The 20,519-nt window shown below is 39.0% G+C and overlaps 1 protein-coding gene across 13 annotated transcripts in view; it reads right to left on the bottom strand.

Annotated features, from left to right (window-relative positions):
• RBMS3 (RNA binding motif single stranded interacting protein 3) overlaps positions 1-20,519 on the bottom strand; it is a 702,788-nt gene that overhangs the window by 25,178 nt on the left and 657,091 nt on the right. For 12 of the 13 annotated variants that reach the window (XM_066991135.1, XM_066991136.1, XM_066991145.1 and 9 more), the window contains one exon: positions 14,282-14,392. In XM_066991135.1, coding sequence (XP_066847236.1) covers positions 14,282-14,392 — 111 coding nt within the window. Of the gene's footprint in view, positions 1-84; positions 152-14,281; positions 14,393-20,519 lie in introns of all 13 variants that reach the window. The other variant, XM_066991150.1, reaches the window with a different exon arrangement.

Here is a 20,519-nt window from a genome sequence, read left to right as displayed (position 1 = left end):
CAACAGAAGAAAAGGTAGTAACACTACTTTAACAGAATAGTCACAAGCAACACCGGGACTGAGAATCTGAAAAACATCTCTCACCCTTCCTTGCATCAGGAGGCAATGCTGAGAGATTCCCTTAAATGTCATCAGTGACGAGGCATGGATGCTACACACAGTCATGGAAAAAAATAAGCATCACAGGTGAGAAAGCCCATCTACAGCTATCAAACCGAAATCCAACAACCTCTAGCATTTGTTAAAGGCATATATTTAAAACATTTGATGTGGGTCCTAACAGGAGTTATCAGTGAACTTTTCTGATCTCTCTGCTCCATCCATGTGGAAAGGAACAAGTGCTGCACAACTGCACCTTGGCCTGTACAGGCAGGACGGGTGAAAACAACCTGCCTTCCCTCGTCTAAAAGCTGCAGAGCATTTAGAGAATTGTTCTCCCCGAGAGGCCCCGGTAGTATCTATTTCTAGACTAGGTTTTCCTTTCTGGTTCTTTGATACCCTTGGGAACATGGCCTGACAGAAAGCCTGGACATCTTCATTTTGCATTGCCTCTCATGGATCTGCAAAAACCTTCCCTTTCTGTTTTCCTTCTACACAAATTAAAAAAAAAAAAAAAAAAGAGAGAGATATGAAGTGATGAAGTGCTGTGCAAATATTTGCAATGGAGAAAGTCCTAACTGCATGGCAGATTTTCTGTTCCAATAATATGACAAAGATGACGAAGTGGCCATTTTTCTATCAAATAAATTTATACCAGCACCTTTAAAACCATAGGACTTTGCATGATTTACTTTACATAGAAGGATCACTGCTGACATATAAGTGTTACACTGAGCTCCCAAGCCTCACTTTAAAATATATATTAGCATTGTTAACATTTAGAAAGTGCAAAATTGGCTATTCATGAAGCTGTAGAAGGGCATTTGCAGATTCCTCTCACTTAGTGGCTGATTTCAGGGGCAATGAATTTAATCTCAGGATGGGGGTGGGTGGGTAGAGGGGATTTGGCCAGCCTGCCCAGTGGTAATATCCCCCAATGGCCTTGAAGGAATTGTCACTGTGAACTGAAACAGCATCTGCTTAACTGTTATCCTAGCCTCAGGACTGGAACTTTTTGCTTGTTGTGACGGATCACGAGAAAGACTACACAGAGCGTGAAGATGAAAACAGAGCAAGATTAAAGCCATAAAACACAACCACCAAGACACAGCTGTCCATACTGTGACTGAACTCAAGGAAATAAAAATGTCAAAATATATTTGACATTCATGATGCATTTTGGCACGGGAATTTAGAACATTCGGATGACAGCAAATTTTTAGTTTATGATCTTTTCCATTATTATTACAGAGGATTTGCTGATACTATCAGTTAATGAGTCAAATCTCAAACGAGATTATTTGGTAAGAATCAAATGAATTCCCATGCTAGGCACACTGAAGAGGTAGGAAGTAAAACCAAAGCTAACCAAAATTGGTAGAATGTATACTTTTCTTAACGAGAAAAAGGTGCCAGTTAGTTCAGCTGCCATAGCCTGAACAGCTTACAGCAGTCCACCGTGATGAGAGTCTGGCTTTGCCTTGAATGTCCTGTCTGCATTAGCAGTGCCACTGAGCTATCCAAGAGACGTTTGGCTGAAATCTGTACACTATGTGCAGATGGGGTTAAAGCGATTCCACAGGAACTCCACAGCTACACAAGCTGAACTGGTTACAAAAGAAGTCCTTCACACTAACAGCCAGTGTTGCGATTTCTTAGTTTGCAATGGGCCTAACTGTCTGCAAAAATTTCTGTGGAATAATTACAGGCCAGAGACACTAACCCTTCACACTTCTGTGCCAGACTTGTAACTGCAATCATATATTACCACTCCTTGGAACACATATCCAAGGATGTATGCAAGAACATAAAAATCCCAATATTAAAAATAAACTCAGGACAATGTCGTGATGCCTTCTGCTCTCTATAGTTCAGGTACACGCTATACAAATAAAAGAAGGAAACCTTTTTCAACCAATATCCATATAGGCAGTGGAATTTTTTTCTATTCTTTCCCTGTGCCCCGTAACACATCAAGGAAATTTGGAGTTGTTGCCAATTACATTATTTTCTAGTTATTAATAAACTCTGTGAATGTGCAATATGACTAATCTTCTCGAAAGCATAAATGAAAACAGATATTCTTTTTCTTATATCAAAGTAGAATACCTCCATTAAAATAAAATAAATCAAATCATGGCCAATTTGGCAAAGCAGCCGTTTATTAGCAAAAACCTTATTTTTTATTTTTTTTTAGAAAAGTCTGTTATCTTTACAGGAAATCAGCCCAACTAATAGCTAGCCAGGAACAACTGCACATTACAAGAAAGGCAGCAGAATAGTTTTTACTATAAAATTGGGCTACTAAATTTTTGAGCACCAATTTGGACTCCATGGCTAGACCAGACAATAACATCTGTGGGAGTGGCATCACAGCCAAATACTCAATTTACCTAATTATTACATTTTTGTCACTCTAATTAGCACTGTCAAAAATGGTCATTGAAGTAAGACCAAATACATTCATTTTTGAGCCCAGTGCAGGTGTTTTAGGTGGGAAGGGTTGGTAGCAGAGCAGAATCATGGTAAACAATGTAAGAGCAGAGGAGTAGTTAGGTGCTTTAGTGGCTGAGACAAAAAAGTGGTTGTAAAATCAGTTGGGGAATCATAACATATCTGGCCTATTCTGCAAACCCTGTGTACAGTATTGGTTGGCAGGCAAGAAAACACAGGATGAAATTTTTGCACCAGTGAAATCAATTTACATCGTAGAAATATTATACTTGTTTGAGGGAAATCCTCAAGAGAAACATGTTCAGCATAGGAAAACGGGGAATTGAGACGGGCCAATGCGCAATAAGTCGGACATTTACAAACTAGGCTTTTAGGAAGCTGGCTGTTGCAATATAAAACCTGCGAAAATTAAAAAGGCAAAATTGGGTGCACACAGGTGTGCCTATCACATTCAAAAGCCTTAATGAATCCCAAAGGATAGAGCAGTCCTCCATGGGACTGGAAAAGGATTGTGCCTCTTTGAGATACGACTGCTCCCCTGGACCCATCCCAACATGGTGCAGCTCTCATCTGCCACACAGTAGAAATCTGCCGTGCTCAACAGTTCATTTACCTTGCTAGAAAAACAACTCAATTCAGCAAACTCCCAAATTCACTCAATGCAGCTGCTCTCAAACCCCTTGTTACAGTTTAATGAAATGTGCTGACTGAGCTGTTTCATAGTAAATATTAGTTATAGCAGAGCTCGCCTCCCAAATTGAGTCTTTTAGGAGCAAGAGGATTCTGCAGTGCCGTACCACTGACACAGAATCGCCCATAACTCACAAATAATAAAATACCATCTGAGGGCATAGAGGTTATTGCCATCAGCAGCTCCCTATGGAATTGTAAATCATTTGAACAAAGCTTACCCTTTTTTGAGAACTTCAGGCTATACATACAGGACACCAGCGTCTTACACAGTGTATGAAGACTATACCTTTAGCTCCTTCATTTAACCTTGCTTCACAAATGAATGAACCCTGTACAGGCTGCTCTTTCCGGATGAAAATAAGAAAGATACCTCGAAACACTGGCAATTTGTCTTAGAGGAAGTTTAAACCTTTGGGCTAACAGCTTGCCAACCACCTGATAAGTCATGCGGATTAACTGTAAAATGCCCTGTGCACTGAAGTTCAATGGGATACACTGCAGGAAAAGCCAGTGAAATTCAATGGGATGTTATTTTTGTGAGCATCTGCAGATCCAGGCCTTTGCCCAACAGATAGGTTGTGTTATTTATGCCACTGTCATTAAAATATAAAAAGCACTGAAAATCATTCAAATTAAACCCACTTTCAACTCCACTGTATGGAATGGCATTGTGTCACCTTCAGAAACACCGCAGCACTCCTAATCTAGTGTTTCCATGAAGTCTTAGTGCTCCTGGAAGTGCAGCTTTCCTTATGAAAAATAAATAATTAAATAAATAACACTGGAAATGTAATACAAAGGTTGCTGCTCAAAACAAGTTTGGTTTTTTTTTTTTTTTGAGTGAATAGTGTGAATGGTCACTTGCAGCACTCCTCTACTGCGTAAACTTCAGAGATTGAAAATAAAATGTTATTTTGATGCACAGCTCTTATCTGAGTCTTTGTACGTCTTTGTACATATATCATACTCAATAAATATTTTCTGAAGTTTTCAAAACTTCCTGAATTCTTCACACTTAAATGAATAGAAAATAAGAATTATGTTATTCTTATTACTTTGAACTGAAATGACAATGTTTCATTGCAAAGAAAAACAGAGGTTAGATATAAAAAAGTCTGTTGGGCCACTGCTTTGTTTTTGTATCAACACCCGAAAGTCCCACCAGTACGTTTTAAGGTGTTTGGCACAGATGAATTCTAGATGTTGCAAATGATGACCTTTGCCAAATACATTTCAAAGGCTAGCCTAGCCCTTGATATATCACAAATTTCTTCAAGATATTGAAGTTACATTTTCTCAATTTTACTTTCAGCTCCTTATTTATATTGTTAGTGTCATTCAAACCATCTCCTTCCCATATATGCCCTTCACATACCTACCTACACTGTGTTGTATGCTACTGTTGCCTATCACCTTCATGCCCTTTTTTTCTTTCTAGAGTTTACAATGTCTGTGATTGATGTTGCTATAATTCAAGTACCTCATCTCAGACAGAACTGGTATTATATGAAGGACTGCAACAGTGCTAAGCAAACGGTAGTCACTCTTCCATGTAATTTGTCATGTTGCTCTTTCTAGTTGAGGATGTAACCCCTTCAAGGATTCAGGACTTACAGTTGTGCTTACAGCTCAGTTGTCATGTACCTGTACTTTGCAGAGACATGACTACAGGAGCGTTTCCCAGCTCTTGGCAGAGGAGAACTGTGGAAGCACCACCTCTGGGAGACACTTCTTGCCTTTCACATTATCACACTTTAGCAGAACAAACCTCACCTCTCTAAGATCGTCAAACTTTTCTCGGACTACAGAGGCCCCATAGGATTTTCTTGCACCACTGATAATTTGAATTTATCACTTCTCTGGGAAGTCATATTCATCGTTTCTGCCAGACTCACCTGAGTCTACTTTAAACACAGACAAGGAAACAAAAAGAACTTTCATCCTAATAAGGCAAAGAGTTATGTCCTTGATTACAAAACTGAAAACACATTTACAAAAGAGAAACACATCAAGAAAATACAGATGACAGACCTGACATTTAGACATTTTGTTTTCCACCTTTTGTTGCATTTGTCAGTTGCAGGTGTGGCAGAATGTTACAAACCTAGAATTATTGTCATTTTTTTTAACCTATTATTTTTTCTTCTTTTCTACTTTCCTTTCTGTTAATAAAGAGCCTATTTCAGCTAAATATTATCCAAATCACTAAAACCAAATCAAATTTAACTAAACAAATCTTCTCTCCCCCAGACCTCCCAAATTATTTGTGGTATCAATGCAATTTCACATGAACATACATCGTTTATACACTTTTGTTTTCTTTTTAACATTCAAAGCTTTTAGAAAATGACCTACTAGGAGCTAGCAAAATGAGTTCACATTCTTGATTCATCCTGAGAAAACATATGAACAAGTTTTGGGAGTATGACTAAAGGTGAGTCTTCTGGTGACATGCTGCATACCACTGCCTGTAATGCCAGATACCATAGGTTTTATGCCTTTCAGTTTCTATTGACTATTGCAGAATAAAAAAGTTCACTTTATACACAGTGCAAGGCTATCACTCAATAACAAACTGCTTTGGAAGAGGCAGCTTTAAGCTACCTAATCATTGCCCTCTCAAAGTATCACCAGGTGGCACTTCTGGAAATCACAGAAGAGAATGCAATTGCCATATGTAAGAAACACTGGTGAAACCAGCCTCTAAATATTCTAGTTCAGAGACATGAAGTCAGCAGCAAATTAATTCTATGAATTGCATTTGTCTGATGATGAAAATGAAGTAATATTAGTTATGGCCCTTTTGGCTGGTACTTTTTGCTTTGCTGTTTCAACACTGCTCCTTTGTTTTAACTTTTTATCACCCCAGTCAGGGAGCTGGGATCCTTCTCTGAAAGGGAATCTGGGCTAATGTTGCTTTGAGTCAGCAGCTGACACCTCACAGAGAGGTGAGGAGTCCTCAGCAAAAGCACTCGTTCATTTGTGGAAATTTTATTTAGAGGTAAAATTTAACAAAACACAACCTACTAGCCCACTAGGCTCATAGGAAGGGTTGCTTGAACAGAAAATAGAATTCCCTGCATCTGTGTTTACTCCACTTCTGCATTTCCCTTCTCTGCCTGTGGCATCACAGGTAGGCGCACTTGCACATAACAGCAAACACTAAGCCACTACTGACAAATGGTGGGAAAATAAAGCTGTGCTCAGAAGAGAAGTGGGAACACTACAGAAAAAGCATTTAATAAATTCTACTTATTGAAAAATACCATCTAAGCACAACTATGGTCAAATGCTGACTGTGGAATCCATGCTGAGACAGCTGCTTAGGAAGACGTGAGGGCTGATCGGCTCAGTTCTCAAAGGGGCCTGGACAAGCTTCAGAAGTCATCTCACGTGAACCTAAATGAGGTTCGACAAGTCCAAGTGCAAGGTGCTGCACATGGGTCAGGGCAATCCCAGACATGAGGACAGACTGGGAGAAGAACTCATTGAGAGCAGCCCTGTGGTGAAGGACTTGGGGATTCCGCTGGACGAAAAGCTCGACACGAGCCAGCAGTGTGTGCTTGGAGCCCCAAAGGCCAACTGCATCCTGGGCTGCATCAACAGAGGAGTGGCCAGCACGGCGAGAGAGGGGATTGTGCCCCTCTGCTCTGCCCTTGTGAGGCCCCATCTGGAGTGCTGCATCCAGGTCTGGAGCTCCTGGCACAAGAAAGATGTGGACCTGGTGGACTGAGTCCAGAGGAGGGCCATGAAGATGATCAGAGGGCTGGAGCACCCCTCCTATGAAAACAGGCTGAGGGACCTGGGGATGTTCAGCCTGGAGAAGAGAAGGCTCCAGGGAGACCACACTGCGGCCTTCCGGTACTTAAAGGGGAATTATTGAAAAGATAGAGAGCAACTTTCTGTACAGGCAGATAGTGATAGGACATGGGGTAATGGTTTTAAACTAACAGAGGTGAGATTTAGATCAGATGTTAGGAGGAAATTCTTTACTCAGAGGGCGGTGAGGTTGCCCAGAGAAGCTGTGGATGCCCCATCTCTGGAGGTGTTCAAGGCCAGGCTGGATGGGGCCCTGAGTAACCCAATGTAGTGGGAGGTGTCCCTGCCCATGGCAGGGGGTTGGAACTGGATGATCTTTAAGGTCCCTTCCAACCCAAGCTATTCTACAGTTCTATGTATCAGGCAAATGGAGACTGTCTTTAAAGATGGGGGGGGGGGAGGGGGGAGGTATTGTTATTTATAAACCTCAACAATGCTTTTGCTGTTCTCTCATTCCCAATAATTCCCAGAATAATTCCTCCTTAAATGAATCTCCTGCCACAGATTGCTCAATTGTGTTAATCACTTGCACTTGACCTGGACCTTGGCTGAGTAAATGGTCAGGGATTCAGTTCAAGCAGTTTGAACTATGCTAACTGCATTTGCAATGGGTTCAGTCCAATATTTTCCACACAAACAGTCAATAAGTAAAATGAAAGAGCTTCAAGATTAACACCTAACAATGTGAAAGGCACAAGACTGCAAAGAAACTTTCCCCCCGTAACTCTCCGGGGACCCTGCGACAGACGGTTAGAATAACAGACAGTGCTTTTTGTAACAAGGCTCTGAACATCAAGGGAATGCGACGGTGTTTCAGCTCCATGTAGCTGCAGTACGTGCAAATAGAACTGCAGATTAAAACCAAACCAAAACAAAAAACCCACACAACCCTATCTAACAAAGCAGTTATTCTGCTGAGGCCTTTAGGTGACATTTTAAACCACTGGTGACCATGGAGTATCCAAAGGAAATAGAAGATAAAAAACTTATAACAAGCTTGTTGTTCCATTGAAGGGTTCTGGAGATATCATCAAGCTCCACTGGCAACAAAAAGAACTAACAAAGTGAAAGATAAGACTGATGTACTAGCATAACAAGCCTGTTATTCCATTGAGAGATTTCTGTTGATGCTATAGACCAGGAAAGCTGAGCTACCGTGGTTTGCAGTTTCAGCAGAATCCCATATTGCATCACTGCAGTTCCTCTACCTGAACTGCATTTTTAATACAGGGGTATCCAGAAAAATTAAACATTTTTTTTGTTGTTGATATTTAAAAAGTGCAATGAAGAGCCTATTTTGTAAGTTGCCTATTATGTTTCCAAATTAGAATCTGAAAACTGAGTGAACTGTCTGCAAGCGTAAAGAACAATTAAGCAGCACAGTTGAGCTAGCAGTTTTACTAAAAGAAACTGGCTTCAACCCATTTTCGCACTGGTGTGGGCCTCAAAGGTTTAGGATGAAACATGACTACACTGAGGCAGTTCTGAAAGAGAGAGTGAAAAAGCTGGAATTACACCTCTGCCAAGGAGGACTAACAAAGGCTGCCTCAATCTGTTGGAGGAAACTGGAACCGAAGCGGTATCTGAAATGGATGCTAACAGCAGGGATGGGAGAGAAACCTGTAACGGGCAAGTGCAGAACAGAAAACTTCCTTCAGGAATACACAGTGGAGGAGAAAGAATACAGCAAATCTTCTTTCCATTGAAGAGGTGGATTATTGCTGCTGATGGCCAAATGTGTATGTGCTGCCGTAAAAAGGAGCTGAGCAACAGGGACTGAAAGCAGTGATCAGATGGCTCGGTTTTTATATTTCTAAAGGTTTTTGTATTATATCCACTCAAGCCATCAATCACAACTTTATTAAACCATGGAACAGATGTCAGATCAATGGCTGTATCGGAAACATTTTGAATGACAAGCTGATGATGGAACAAATCCAGCCTCCATACATTATTAAACACATACTAATATTGCTGTTTCAAAGCTACCCATACTGGCTCGCTCAGCCTATCCTCCCTGTATGGTACCTTTTTTTAATAGTTGAACTAATTGTAGATGAATATTACATAGGAAAAGCAAGACTTACAATAATACATAATAATAAACTAGTAAACAAAAGAAAAATTTCAAGGTTAAAACTGGCTATCTGTCTTTGCATTATGCCCCTGGGCATTAAAATTTCATTTTAGTACAATTGTAGGAGCTGAGGCTGGATTGTCAGACTTAATCAGAATATTCAGAGTTATTGCCTTTTTGATGCAATCTTGACATAATTTAAGTTTAGCTTTTCTTTACTTATTTGCCCACAGCCAGCCCACCAGTGTAAATGCTTTCGGCTCTTCTTGAGTGAAGAGGTATGTATGGAAAATACATATAAATAAGGCAGAAATTGCCCCTCTGGCAGATTTCCTGCTTAACTCCAGATTTCAGGCAGATTCAGGGAGGTGATCAGAGCAGCATGCTTGCCTCCCAATTCATCAGTAATGCAAACTGTATTTTCACTGGCAGAAATCAATTTGATTTTCATATAGGCAGAAAGGAATTATGTTCTTGGTGAATGAAGCACAAAGCACAGTAACTGGGAGATGCCATAGGAATAGGGGGTGGAGTTGCCACAAACTGCAGTCCATTACCTCCTCCCTTACCCCTGTACCGTACAGCATCCTAGCATCCTTTGGGCTGCAATATCTACCGCGGATGTACATTTTTGTGAGGTGGATGGTGAGATCAAGTAAAGATGGATTTGCAATTTTTCTCTTGGTCTGACATCTTGATAGCTTAGTGCATCCTCCTGATTAGGAGTGCTCAGTGTAGCAGCAATGCCTGATTTTACACAGGCAATTCAATAACAGATAATTAGATGGGGTAAAAATGTTCAAATAGATAATAAAATAAAATAAATATGCATTCTTTGGAGTTTTAGAGAGGAAGAAAACTTTTTATTCCTGCTCATGGCAAATGGTTTCCTAAACAAAATTCTTTGTGCTTTTTGGGGCCAGTGACTGAAGGCTTCCCATAGCGGAAGGCTGTGAGAGTGGGGCTGCAGGAAAACTATTCAATTTTGGCTGCTGAAATGGATGTTCCCTGATGTAAGTTAGCAGCCTTGCCAGCATTTAGCCGGAAATGCCACCTGTGGCCCACTATTTAAATAATCAAGTGCATGAGAGATGAAAGGGACTGCCCCCTGAATTCCCGTGGAGTTTTAGCATGTGATTCAGGGCTGAGAGATCAAGACTTAAATCCAGTTTTTGGTGTCAAGTCTGAAATTGGCAGAGCCCGCTCTTACTCAGGTAACTCTCCTCACCAAAGGCCTAAAGAATGCTTCACTGTGAAGGGTCTCCCCCTCTGGAATGGCTCCAACCTGGACTTGAATCTTTCAGAGAGCATCAAAGGCCAGAGTAATTCCCACAAGATATGAGGCATGCAAAGGCCTTTATGCTGTTTCTCTAGCTTACTCACTAGAGAATGGATTTTCTGTTGAAGCAATATTTTAGAAACCCAGCACTCATCCTGAAATGGGCAAGTTTAGAAGTGGGTTTGAAGTCAATTCTCACTTAAGTGACCACAGAGGTCTGTTTTGGCTGAAAAATATGATATGTTAATTAGCAGAATGGCTTTTCTAAGGAAGTAAATGTGTGAAAGCTTTTTAATAAAAACCGCTTTGCATACTGCAAAGCTTTTAAATTAAATTGGGACAGAGTTACAGCTGACACTGAGCAAAATTGTTTGTGACTGTTTGGCTTGTTTGTTGAAAAAAATCTGGCTGGCTTCTTGAAAGATAGCTGGTGGTTCTTTATGGTGCCCCGTTGCACAGTTTTAAAGAATAAAATTAAAAAATATGCTCATAACAGAAATGTATAGTTTATGTCTTATATCTCCCATAAAACTTAGTCCTGCTGAGGTACTCGCAGAAGCATTTTTTGGACTTGGCTCAATTTGTCATGGCGTTATGCTCTTATTGCTCCTCTCCCTGGATCGAAATTCAGGCTTCAGAATAAATGAAGTAAAAATATCTCTAAATCAATCATATCTCTAAATAGGTTGTCCATTTGTTCCACACATTTTTTATTTTTTTATTTATTTATTTTTTCTGGAACAGGCCATGCTAGTAAGATTCAATTTCAAGTCAGGATAAATATATTCAGCAAAATTGCTATTGGCAGCCAAAATCCTGAAGTTCTCCCTTTAATTCCTGACAGGAGGAATTCCTGAGGAGCTCCATGATTATATTGCTTGCATGAGGACTTTAACTGAATATGGTGCTGTTGGCGGTTATACCAAAGAGAAATCCTGTATGCAACAAAACAGGGTGTCAACTGAGATTTATGAAAAGCCTGTGGATATTGTAACACCCATCAATCATCCACTCTTGAAGTTTTCCATAAAAGAGTTAAGATTTTTAAAGATAACAAACATAGGCTTATATGGTACACCACTGCATGTATTTCAAGAAGTTGTCAGGGAATGCTGTGACCTTGAAAGACAGGACAGTGTAAAGAGCTAGGAAAATAAAGGATTTTCTTTACTTTCAGTTACAGTAAAATAAATCCGGGACCTTCTTATCACCCACTAGATCAGTCATGCCTTTGAGAGTCCTTCTTGTGCCTCCCCAAATAAGAAACATCTACATTTACAATGGCTTTGTTATGAGTATAGTAATAATGGTTTCAAGTCTGAAGAGAACATTAGCTAGGAATTTCCTAGCTCACACTAAGATTGTGAGAAAACAAGACCAGGAGACTTAATGTCTGCAAGAGTCATGGAAATGAAAATGACAAACAGAAGGAAAAATTCATAGGAACTGCCCAGCAGCACCACCAGAATTCATTTTCCATTTCCTTGTCTAAATTTTTAAACATACATTTGAATGACGGTAATTACGCAGAAATTCTCACTAGTCATAGTATTTCCTACAATTTAATCTGTTCAGAGGGGAAAAATGCTGATATTAACTTTTAGATGTAATTCCAACTTCTTTTGATTACTGAATGAAACATTTTAAATAACAGGAATAAACAACGAACCACCATATTAAAGATTTCTCAGAAATAAATACAGAAGTCTCAGATCTCAACAGCTGCCTTTTTTTTTTTTTTTTAAGGGGGAAGAAGACATTAAAGTTAGAATTAAATTCAACGGATAAGAAAGAGGGAAAGGAGAGGGAGAAGGAGAACATAGGAACAGGAAGAGAAGACTTAACAGAGTGGATTACGTATCTTTGTTAAGATGTAGCTTTATAAAGTACCTTATTCAGCAACAAAAATACTTGGAAAAACTGTTCCTATAGATGAGCATCAAGTAGAACAGAAAAAAAAAGGAATGCCTGAACACTTCAGGGCTAACCAATAATAAGCATATTATTAAGGGCATTATACAAATGCCTCTTGAACACTGACAGGCATGAGGCATCAGCCACCTGGCTAGGCAGCCTGTTTCCATGCTTGACCACCCTCATGGTAAAGAAATTTTTCCTCATGTGCAGTCTGAACCTCCCCTGACGCAGCTTTGAGATGTTCTTTCATGGCCTGTTCTCGGTGACCAGGGAGCAGAGATCGGCACTTCCTCAGAAAGCTGCAGAGAGCCATGAGGTTGCCTCTTGGCGTCCTCTTCTCCAGACTGACAACTCAGATGTCCACAGGACATGCCTTCCAGCCCTGTTACCAGCTTTGTTGCCCTCCTTTGGATGCATTCAAGCACCTTGACATCCTTTTTATATTGTGGAGCCCAGAACTGTGTATAATATTAAAGATGAGGCCACAACACTAAATATAGCAGGAGAATCACCTCTCCTGACCAGCTGGCTGTGCTGTGTTTCATGCACCCCAAAACGCAGTTTGCCCTCTTGGCTGCCAGGGCACCTTGCAGGCTCACGTTGAGCCTGCTGTCGACCTGCACCCCCAGATCCCTTTCTGTTGAGCTGCTCTCCAGCCACTCGTCTCCCAGTCTGTGCCTGTGTCAGGCATTACACTCTCCCAGGTGCAGAACCCGGCACTTTCCCTTCTTGAACTTCATGCCGTTGCTAATCGCCCAGTGCTCCAATCTATCTAGATCCCCCTGCAAGGCCTCTTGTCCTTCCAGGGAGAAAACAGCACCTCCCAGTTTCCTATCATTGGCAAACTTGCTGAGGATGCACTCCAGTCATGCATCCAGGTCACTGATAAAAATGTTGAACAGGACTGGCCCTAGACTTGAGCCCTAGGGAACACCTTAGTGACCATCCGCCAGCCAGATGTAGCCCCATTTACTGCAACCCTTTGAGCAGCACAGTGGTGAAATAGAAGAAACAATTTTTAAGTACATAATAGACCTTTCACATAATTATTACGCAGAATGTGCTTAAAGACGTATAACATTTATGCCAGTGTTTTTCTAAAAATATATATGTACATGCAGTATGCACACATTCACATAGTAAATGACTGTATATTGTATATAGACTGCTGGTATTACTAAAATATTTTAGTTTCAGAGAGTTTTAATAATTTTTATTAAGACTATTTTTTGCCTTTCTCTGACTCTGGAGTAGTTAACTGAGTCTGACTTACACAGCTTAAAGAGAAACTAATTGTTGAAATATGCATGTTTAAATATAATTTACTGGAAACACAGCTGACCTTGACCCAAAATCACATTTTGGAGCCTCGAGCAAACTATGTATTGCTGTCTGCTATGGGTTAAAAGTGAGTGCCAGATCCTATCACAAAGACAGAACTCCCATTTTCCAGCAGTATAAAACTTTCTTAATGCACAAGAAAGCAATTTTGCATTAAAAAAAAAAAATAATTAGAGGAGTACTTCCATATTCACATACGAATTAGTACAGATAATTCCTGCTAAGTACAGAGAAACTTCTGTTGACCTACTGTTTTACTACTTAATCAGTTCTGTTCCTTATAATACCTAATGGTGACTGTATGATGGTTGTAGAAATGTATCTATAGATACATGTTTGCGTGAGGTAGCAATATGGGATATTGTTTGTGTAGGACATCGTGTCTGAGTCATGATAAAAGAAACTGATATGTTCACCTGAACAGGGCCAGACATCTTTGGACACAGAGAAAATAAATAAATAAATGAATAAAAACACAGCAATATTAAACTACCAAGCACTGACGGACTGAAATCTCAGGAATAAGAAAAGGCCTTGAGAAACTCAGTAATCAATTAACATTTTGCAAAATATAGAGTAAATAGTATAATCTATGATCTTACCGTTCCTGTTGTGCCCAAGGAAAGGTGGTTCATCTGTTGGGTCAGAGGGCCCATCATGCTTGCTGGCTGCATTGACATAGTGTGGTCCATTGTTGGTGTTATCACAGCACCCTACAAACACATATCATTTACACTTCAACATTTTGCCTTAAAAGAAAAAGCAGCATTCTCTTAGTGAGTGAACCTGGCTGAAAACTTGACATGAATCTTAAAAGAGACTAATATATCTGTCAGAGAAAATATGTTTTGTTCCTATTGACAACCAAGCTACACGCATATATTATTTGTACTACTAATGAGGCCATTTTATGTCAGTTCCAATTAAGTGTCATTTTTTACCTCATTACTTCTGACAAACAAATACATATGTTCTTTCTATGATGAATGCTACTGTACATTGCAAAATGTCCGTCGTTTATATTTTTCCATATCCTATATAGAACAATCTTACAGACAGAACACATATGTCCCCAATTTTCTCCGACTTCTAAAACGTTCAGTCTCTGAGACCTTCAACCTATTATGGTAATTGTCTTGGATTTTTCCAGTCTCAATTAAGAACTCTTACTCATAACATTTTATAGCTGATTGAGTAAGACTAGCTATTGACAGCGAGTGTGGTAGTGACACCCATTTAAAACACATACACAGCATTTAAAAGCATTTTTCTTCTCCTCATGAAAAACAAAGACATTAATAACAAATAGCATATGAACTAAAGCAAGAACAAGACTTTAAACAAAAATTAAACAAAAGGCATGCCAGAGCTTTGGACAAAGCTTCTTTGTCGTTCATATTCCTCATTTTTTGCTCTCCCACTCCTCAGGGTCCCAGATCGGTAAACTCATGCCTTAGTGAAGAGCTGATTTTCCTCGGTTCTAAGGTGTAAAATGCTATTTCCTGTATCAGTTGGAAAAAGTCAGTCAGAAACAGGGTGGTCTGCTCCTTCTCTTGCAGATTGAGAAATAAGGAGGTAATTTCAGCTATTTCATCATATAGAATAGCTCTACTTTGTGCATACTTGTGTGAACACATTGGAAATTTGTACACAGAATCACCACATTAAAAAACATGGGAAAAGGTGGATGAATCCATTTTTCACAACAAGGAAAACTGACACTTTTTCTTTGAGATTGCTGATAAAATCCACTTGTAAACAGGAATCTAAAATAAACCAGTTCCAAAAAAACATAGCACACCTCTTAAGTATATATCTCACATTTATGTAGACCTATGTGGCTGCCATGCCAAGCACCAGATGAACCAAAAGCTTTCAAATTTTCAGTTGCATATTAAAAATAAACAATGATAACAACAACAACCAATGCTGGGGGAAGTACCAATTGATTTTTTTTTTCTCACCTCCCAGTAATATTTTGTCTATGCACATCCTATCTGAGAAACTGAGATTTTGCAGTCTCCGTGAACTCGTTACTTGCATGCAAAGATGAAGAGGAGGTAGGTTCAGCTTGGTCAGTCCTCTTTGTAATGCCTCAGCATACAAAATACATACACATTTGTTTCATGTCACATACTGGATTACACTTCTTGCACTGACAACAGTCCCTAGAGAAATTTGGCAAATTACCAAGAATATCTTCAATGGAGGCTATCTGTCATGTTTCCAAATAAATAAGTATAAAACAAGCCAATCAATGTGCAAGTATCAAACTTGCAACACTTGTGAATACTTTTGCATCTTTCTTTGCTATACTAATTTGTACTGGTTTGCAGCAATTACAATGATTAACCCACAGATTAACTCATTCTAATGAGCTACCACTGCGCTGACCTCCTTTGCTAGCAGGGGTCCTTGCAAATCAAGATAGTCACAAACTTTCACCCCCAAATTTCTTTCAGCATAGTGGGGTTAATATACTATTAAAAATGTTCTTTCCTCCTCACATGTCATTCTTTTCTTTCATGCTGCTCCTCTCTTTTTGCTGAAAAATCTGCCCTTTTCCTGGAAGTCTGATATCTGCTCTGTGGGACATACACTCACTCAGTCCGTTCTGCATTCACCACGTTGTCAGTGCAAGTGTCTGAATTAGCACCATGCCCAAGGAAAGATATGTTCAAAATTCAGTGATCTGGGATACCAGGGCTGCACTTGCAGAGGAGCACACAGCCTGACAGGGCCCCGGGACTTGGACATCCACCTGAACTTTGGTTACGATAAGAAAACATGAGCATTATGCTTAGAACGACCCACATCACAAAACATTTTTACTGTACCAAACCATAAGTGCTTAAACCAAGTTTGTCAACTGAAAAACAGTTTTCAGTTCCCTCTACAAGCAGCTTTCTCCTTTGGCTTAGAGACGGACAATTGCCTCAGAGGTTTCAGCACAGACCACACTGTGGTGTGTGATGGGATAAGCACAAAGTCACAGCCACACCACAGCTTCATGCAGCCCTGCACTGCCGGCAGTAGTGGCTGCAATTAATTTAGGATCTCCCAAAGCCTTAAAATAGCTACTAGTCTTTTTAAAGATGTTTATTGCACAGGTATGGTTGGAGAAACTTGATGTGATTACAAATGTGGCAGACTGAAAGCTATTTCTGTGTATAAATTCAGGAATCTGAAAATGAAGGAAGAGCAGTTGTGAAGAAAGTCTTATGATTTAGTGTAGCAAACACAAGGATCAGACACACAGTGGAAAAATCTGATAGAAGATGTTTTTCAGTAACTAGTAAGCAAGAGAGTTTTGCAAATAAACTATTCACTAAAATAGGGACTGGAGATAAAATACATCAAGGACAAAAAAATTACTCAAATATACTATATATACTACTTTTAAATAGAAAATGTATATATTCTGGTCTCTAAATATACACTGTTTAAGATGTTAGGAAAAAGAGTTGGGACAACAAATCAGGGATTTGCAGCTTTCATGAGACAGCTTAATGTGTTTGAAGCTGACAGTTACCTAGAGCAGAGAATTACATGCATTTGCCAGTCCATTAATTCAACAGAGTTTGCAGAATCCTCTTGTGATCATGTAGGGAAAAAATTATACTTAATTAAGGAAATATCGTCTGGTTGTTAGGGTGACACCCAGTCTCCAGACCATAATGTGTTTCATAATACATGCTGTCATGTCCGTCCATATTCAACTTATTTATCTGAAGAACACAATGATGTCTTGCATCAGATATTACCATCATATTAAAAGTAATTTGATTCTTTGCAGTTTATAATAGGTAGTTGCTGATAAAAGTCCGCTTGGTTACTGGCAAAGGCTGCAGCAAACATACTTTCATCTTCATCTGCTTGGATGTTGATTTTACTGAGTTTGTGAGCTTTACAAAGAGACATATGAGCATGGCATAATACTACTGAAGGCCAAGCTTACTTGAAAAACCTGCAGGAAAAGTTATGATGAAGTTTTTGCCACTCTCATTGCCAAAGCAAGTAGTTGGCCTGCCAGTTACTTAGGTCTGCCCTGTTGCCTCAGAATGATTAAATTTTTCACAATTCCTGCAAGAAACTGGTTACTATAATGCCTTTGAAATTTGGCAAGACATTCTTGGCATATGATTTGTCAAACAATTCTGTCAATGCCATACTGGCTTAAAAAGAAATTAAGATTAATAGGTCAAATGGTAATGAACCAATGACACAGAAGAAAACAAGATTTTTGCAACACTGCAATAAACCCAAGATAATTCCAGTGACGTATAGACTTAGATTCCCCTGCACTTCATTTGTAAGGACTTGCTGTAAGCTCTGTGGACATACCTTTCATAAAAAAAAAAAAAAAAAAGAATATATTTATTTCTGTGTATTTCCTAGTTTATCACTTGCAAAGACAGATGCCTGCTTTTAACAACTACAAGCAGTGTACTCTTCCTGTATGGTAACAAACTGAAACCACAGGAAGAAAACTAAATACAGCCTGTTTATTATATTAAGTGAACTATCCTGAAGTACTTGCCAATACCAAAAGACATCAGTAGAAATAAAGTTTATATTGATGCAGTGACACATGCCACCTTATGAGCCTTGAAGGCTGGGAAAGGGACATCAAATACAAAAAGTGTATTAGGGGCTTTAGGAAGACAGAGTTCACTAGTTGAGTGATGCACTTGGGGGCCAGTGGGAGGAAGGATTAGTTAGTCCCAGCTTTCTAGAATAATGAACTGTATTAAAGGCTTCTGCTTCACTCCAGTGTTCTCATACTGATATTGGATTTAAGGCACAAATACCAGCTGAATAAATAGTTTTTGAAGCTTACGGTAAGCATCTGCTTATTTTAAAATTTACTTTTTCTTTATTTAGGAAGTTCTAACAAGTTAAACATAAATTCTACCTTGTAAATACTGGACAATGTGAAGCCAATAAGCATTACAGCAGCAAACTTACTTTTCAAATTATTTCAGAGACACACTGTGCAGTCATATAACCACCAGGTCATTCCATTTGAAAAAGTTATTACCATACTACAAAGTTAATGTCTTTATGTTATCAAGAACATGTTGTTTCTTGGGGTTTTATTAAACTGACTGAAAGGATGACTTTCCTCATACTTATCAGATCAGACTTGTCTATCAAGAATTAATATGAAAAAACCCAACATGCATACATTTTTTTTTGCAGATAGATGCACTCTCTCTGCATACAGAATAAACGACAGCCATATTTCTATTGGTTTACTGCTCAGTCTAGACTGGGCTGCTCTTACAGGCAGCAGAAAACATAGTCAGTCCCCTTGTCATTGCAGCAAGATGAAGTGCTCTGATGAAGACCAGCAAGTGCTCTGAACTGGCTGTTAAATGACCAGCCTTTCATTACTACAGTAGGGAGACCAAAGGTAGCTGTGAAATCCTCTCTGCCCTTTATCATCACCTTTGCTGTGATACTTGTTGATATGTCATAAATACCTATTGTATTTAAAAATCAAAGAGAACTTATTTTTATACTTTTTCCTCTTTCTCAATGAAAAGTTACCAATTGCTTTGGCATTTACTGAATGATCAGAGATAAAATTATTATCTGAGTATAATGAGGAAGATCGGCCAATAATCTATATTCTGCAAAGCTTAGGATTTGGTTTCATTGCACTGCACTGTTGAATTTAAAGGCTTGCTAAAAATGGGGTAAACGAACAAGGAAGCACAATTACTGCATTGAATTCAAAGCAGCTTTAACTTCGGAATGGGCAAATGTTCCTGTAGACCTTCACCAACTGAGTACTGTTTCTGTGACCAATACTAAACCACAACCTTGTATTGTAATATTTCTAATTTCAGGCTTAAATTCAAATTCTTATCCGACATCACCTTCATATTTTAGTCAAATTTCTTCAGAAAAATTGACATATTTGCTTCTGATGCTTATTTTTATTTTTATTTTTTCTCTGTATGTTTGAGAACTTCTTTCTTCAGCTAGAATTGTGTCATAAGTAAAAGAGAATTACTTCCAAGACGTAACTTGTCCTAAAGGATTAAGTATCGTAAGATCTGTAAATAAAGAACAAAGATGACCCTTTCGTATGCTTCATCTTTCCTACAACAATAGTCAACGTTCTCAAGTGTTTTTCCCCATTGTCTTTCTTGCTTGTAGCTATCTGTCCTGTCTCTTACTTTGAAACACAGATTTTGATATTATACAGATACTAGCCTGTATGTATAGATGCAGATTAAAAGAATATTGGATTGGGAGCACCCAGAAATGAAAGAAGTTGTTGATGTAATAGAAAATATTTTATATCAGCAACCGTGTGCAATAAAGCAATACCCACAACTGTATTGCTACCAGTTAACAAATGTACGGCACACCACTATGATACTGTCAGTAGCTGATGTTTCTACCAGAGCAGAAAAAACAATAATTTTCATAGCATATAGCTGTCTGTCAATGCAAAAGAAGTTTTTTTTTTTTTAAAAAAAAAAAGTAGAGAGAACATTTCTGTTGCAAACAGTTGCCCACATCACTCAGTGTCTAAAGTGACTTTCACATGGTGACTTAAATCTTTCTACCCAAAATAAGATCTCAAGAGAAAGTCCGTTGAAGAAAAGTACAGTATTTATGAAGGGAAAATATAATTGAATTACTGCAGGGTCTCTGATGCACAATTTGATAGCCCTGTGCTATACCTTTGCTCTTATCATCTACACACACAGGCTGGACCAAAAGCTCAAGTGTTCCCTTTATACTGTGAGGGAAACAGTAGTTTTAACACCCTTCTCCAATTTGCCACAGGAATAAAATAAAGTTACTGGTGCTACTTGCCTG

Source organism: Anser cygnoides, chromosome 2 (assembly GCF_040182565.1).
Source record: "Anser cygnoides isolate HZ-2024a breed goose chromosome 2, Taihu_goose_T2T_genome, whole genome shotgun sequence".
Lineage (NCBI taxonomy): Eukaryota > Metazoa > Chordata > Aves > Anseriformes > Anatidae > Anser > Anser cygnoides.
This window is presented reverse-complemented; position numbering and strand designations above follow the sequence as displayed.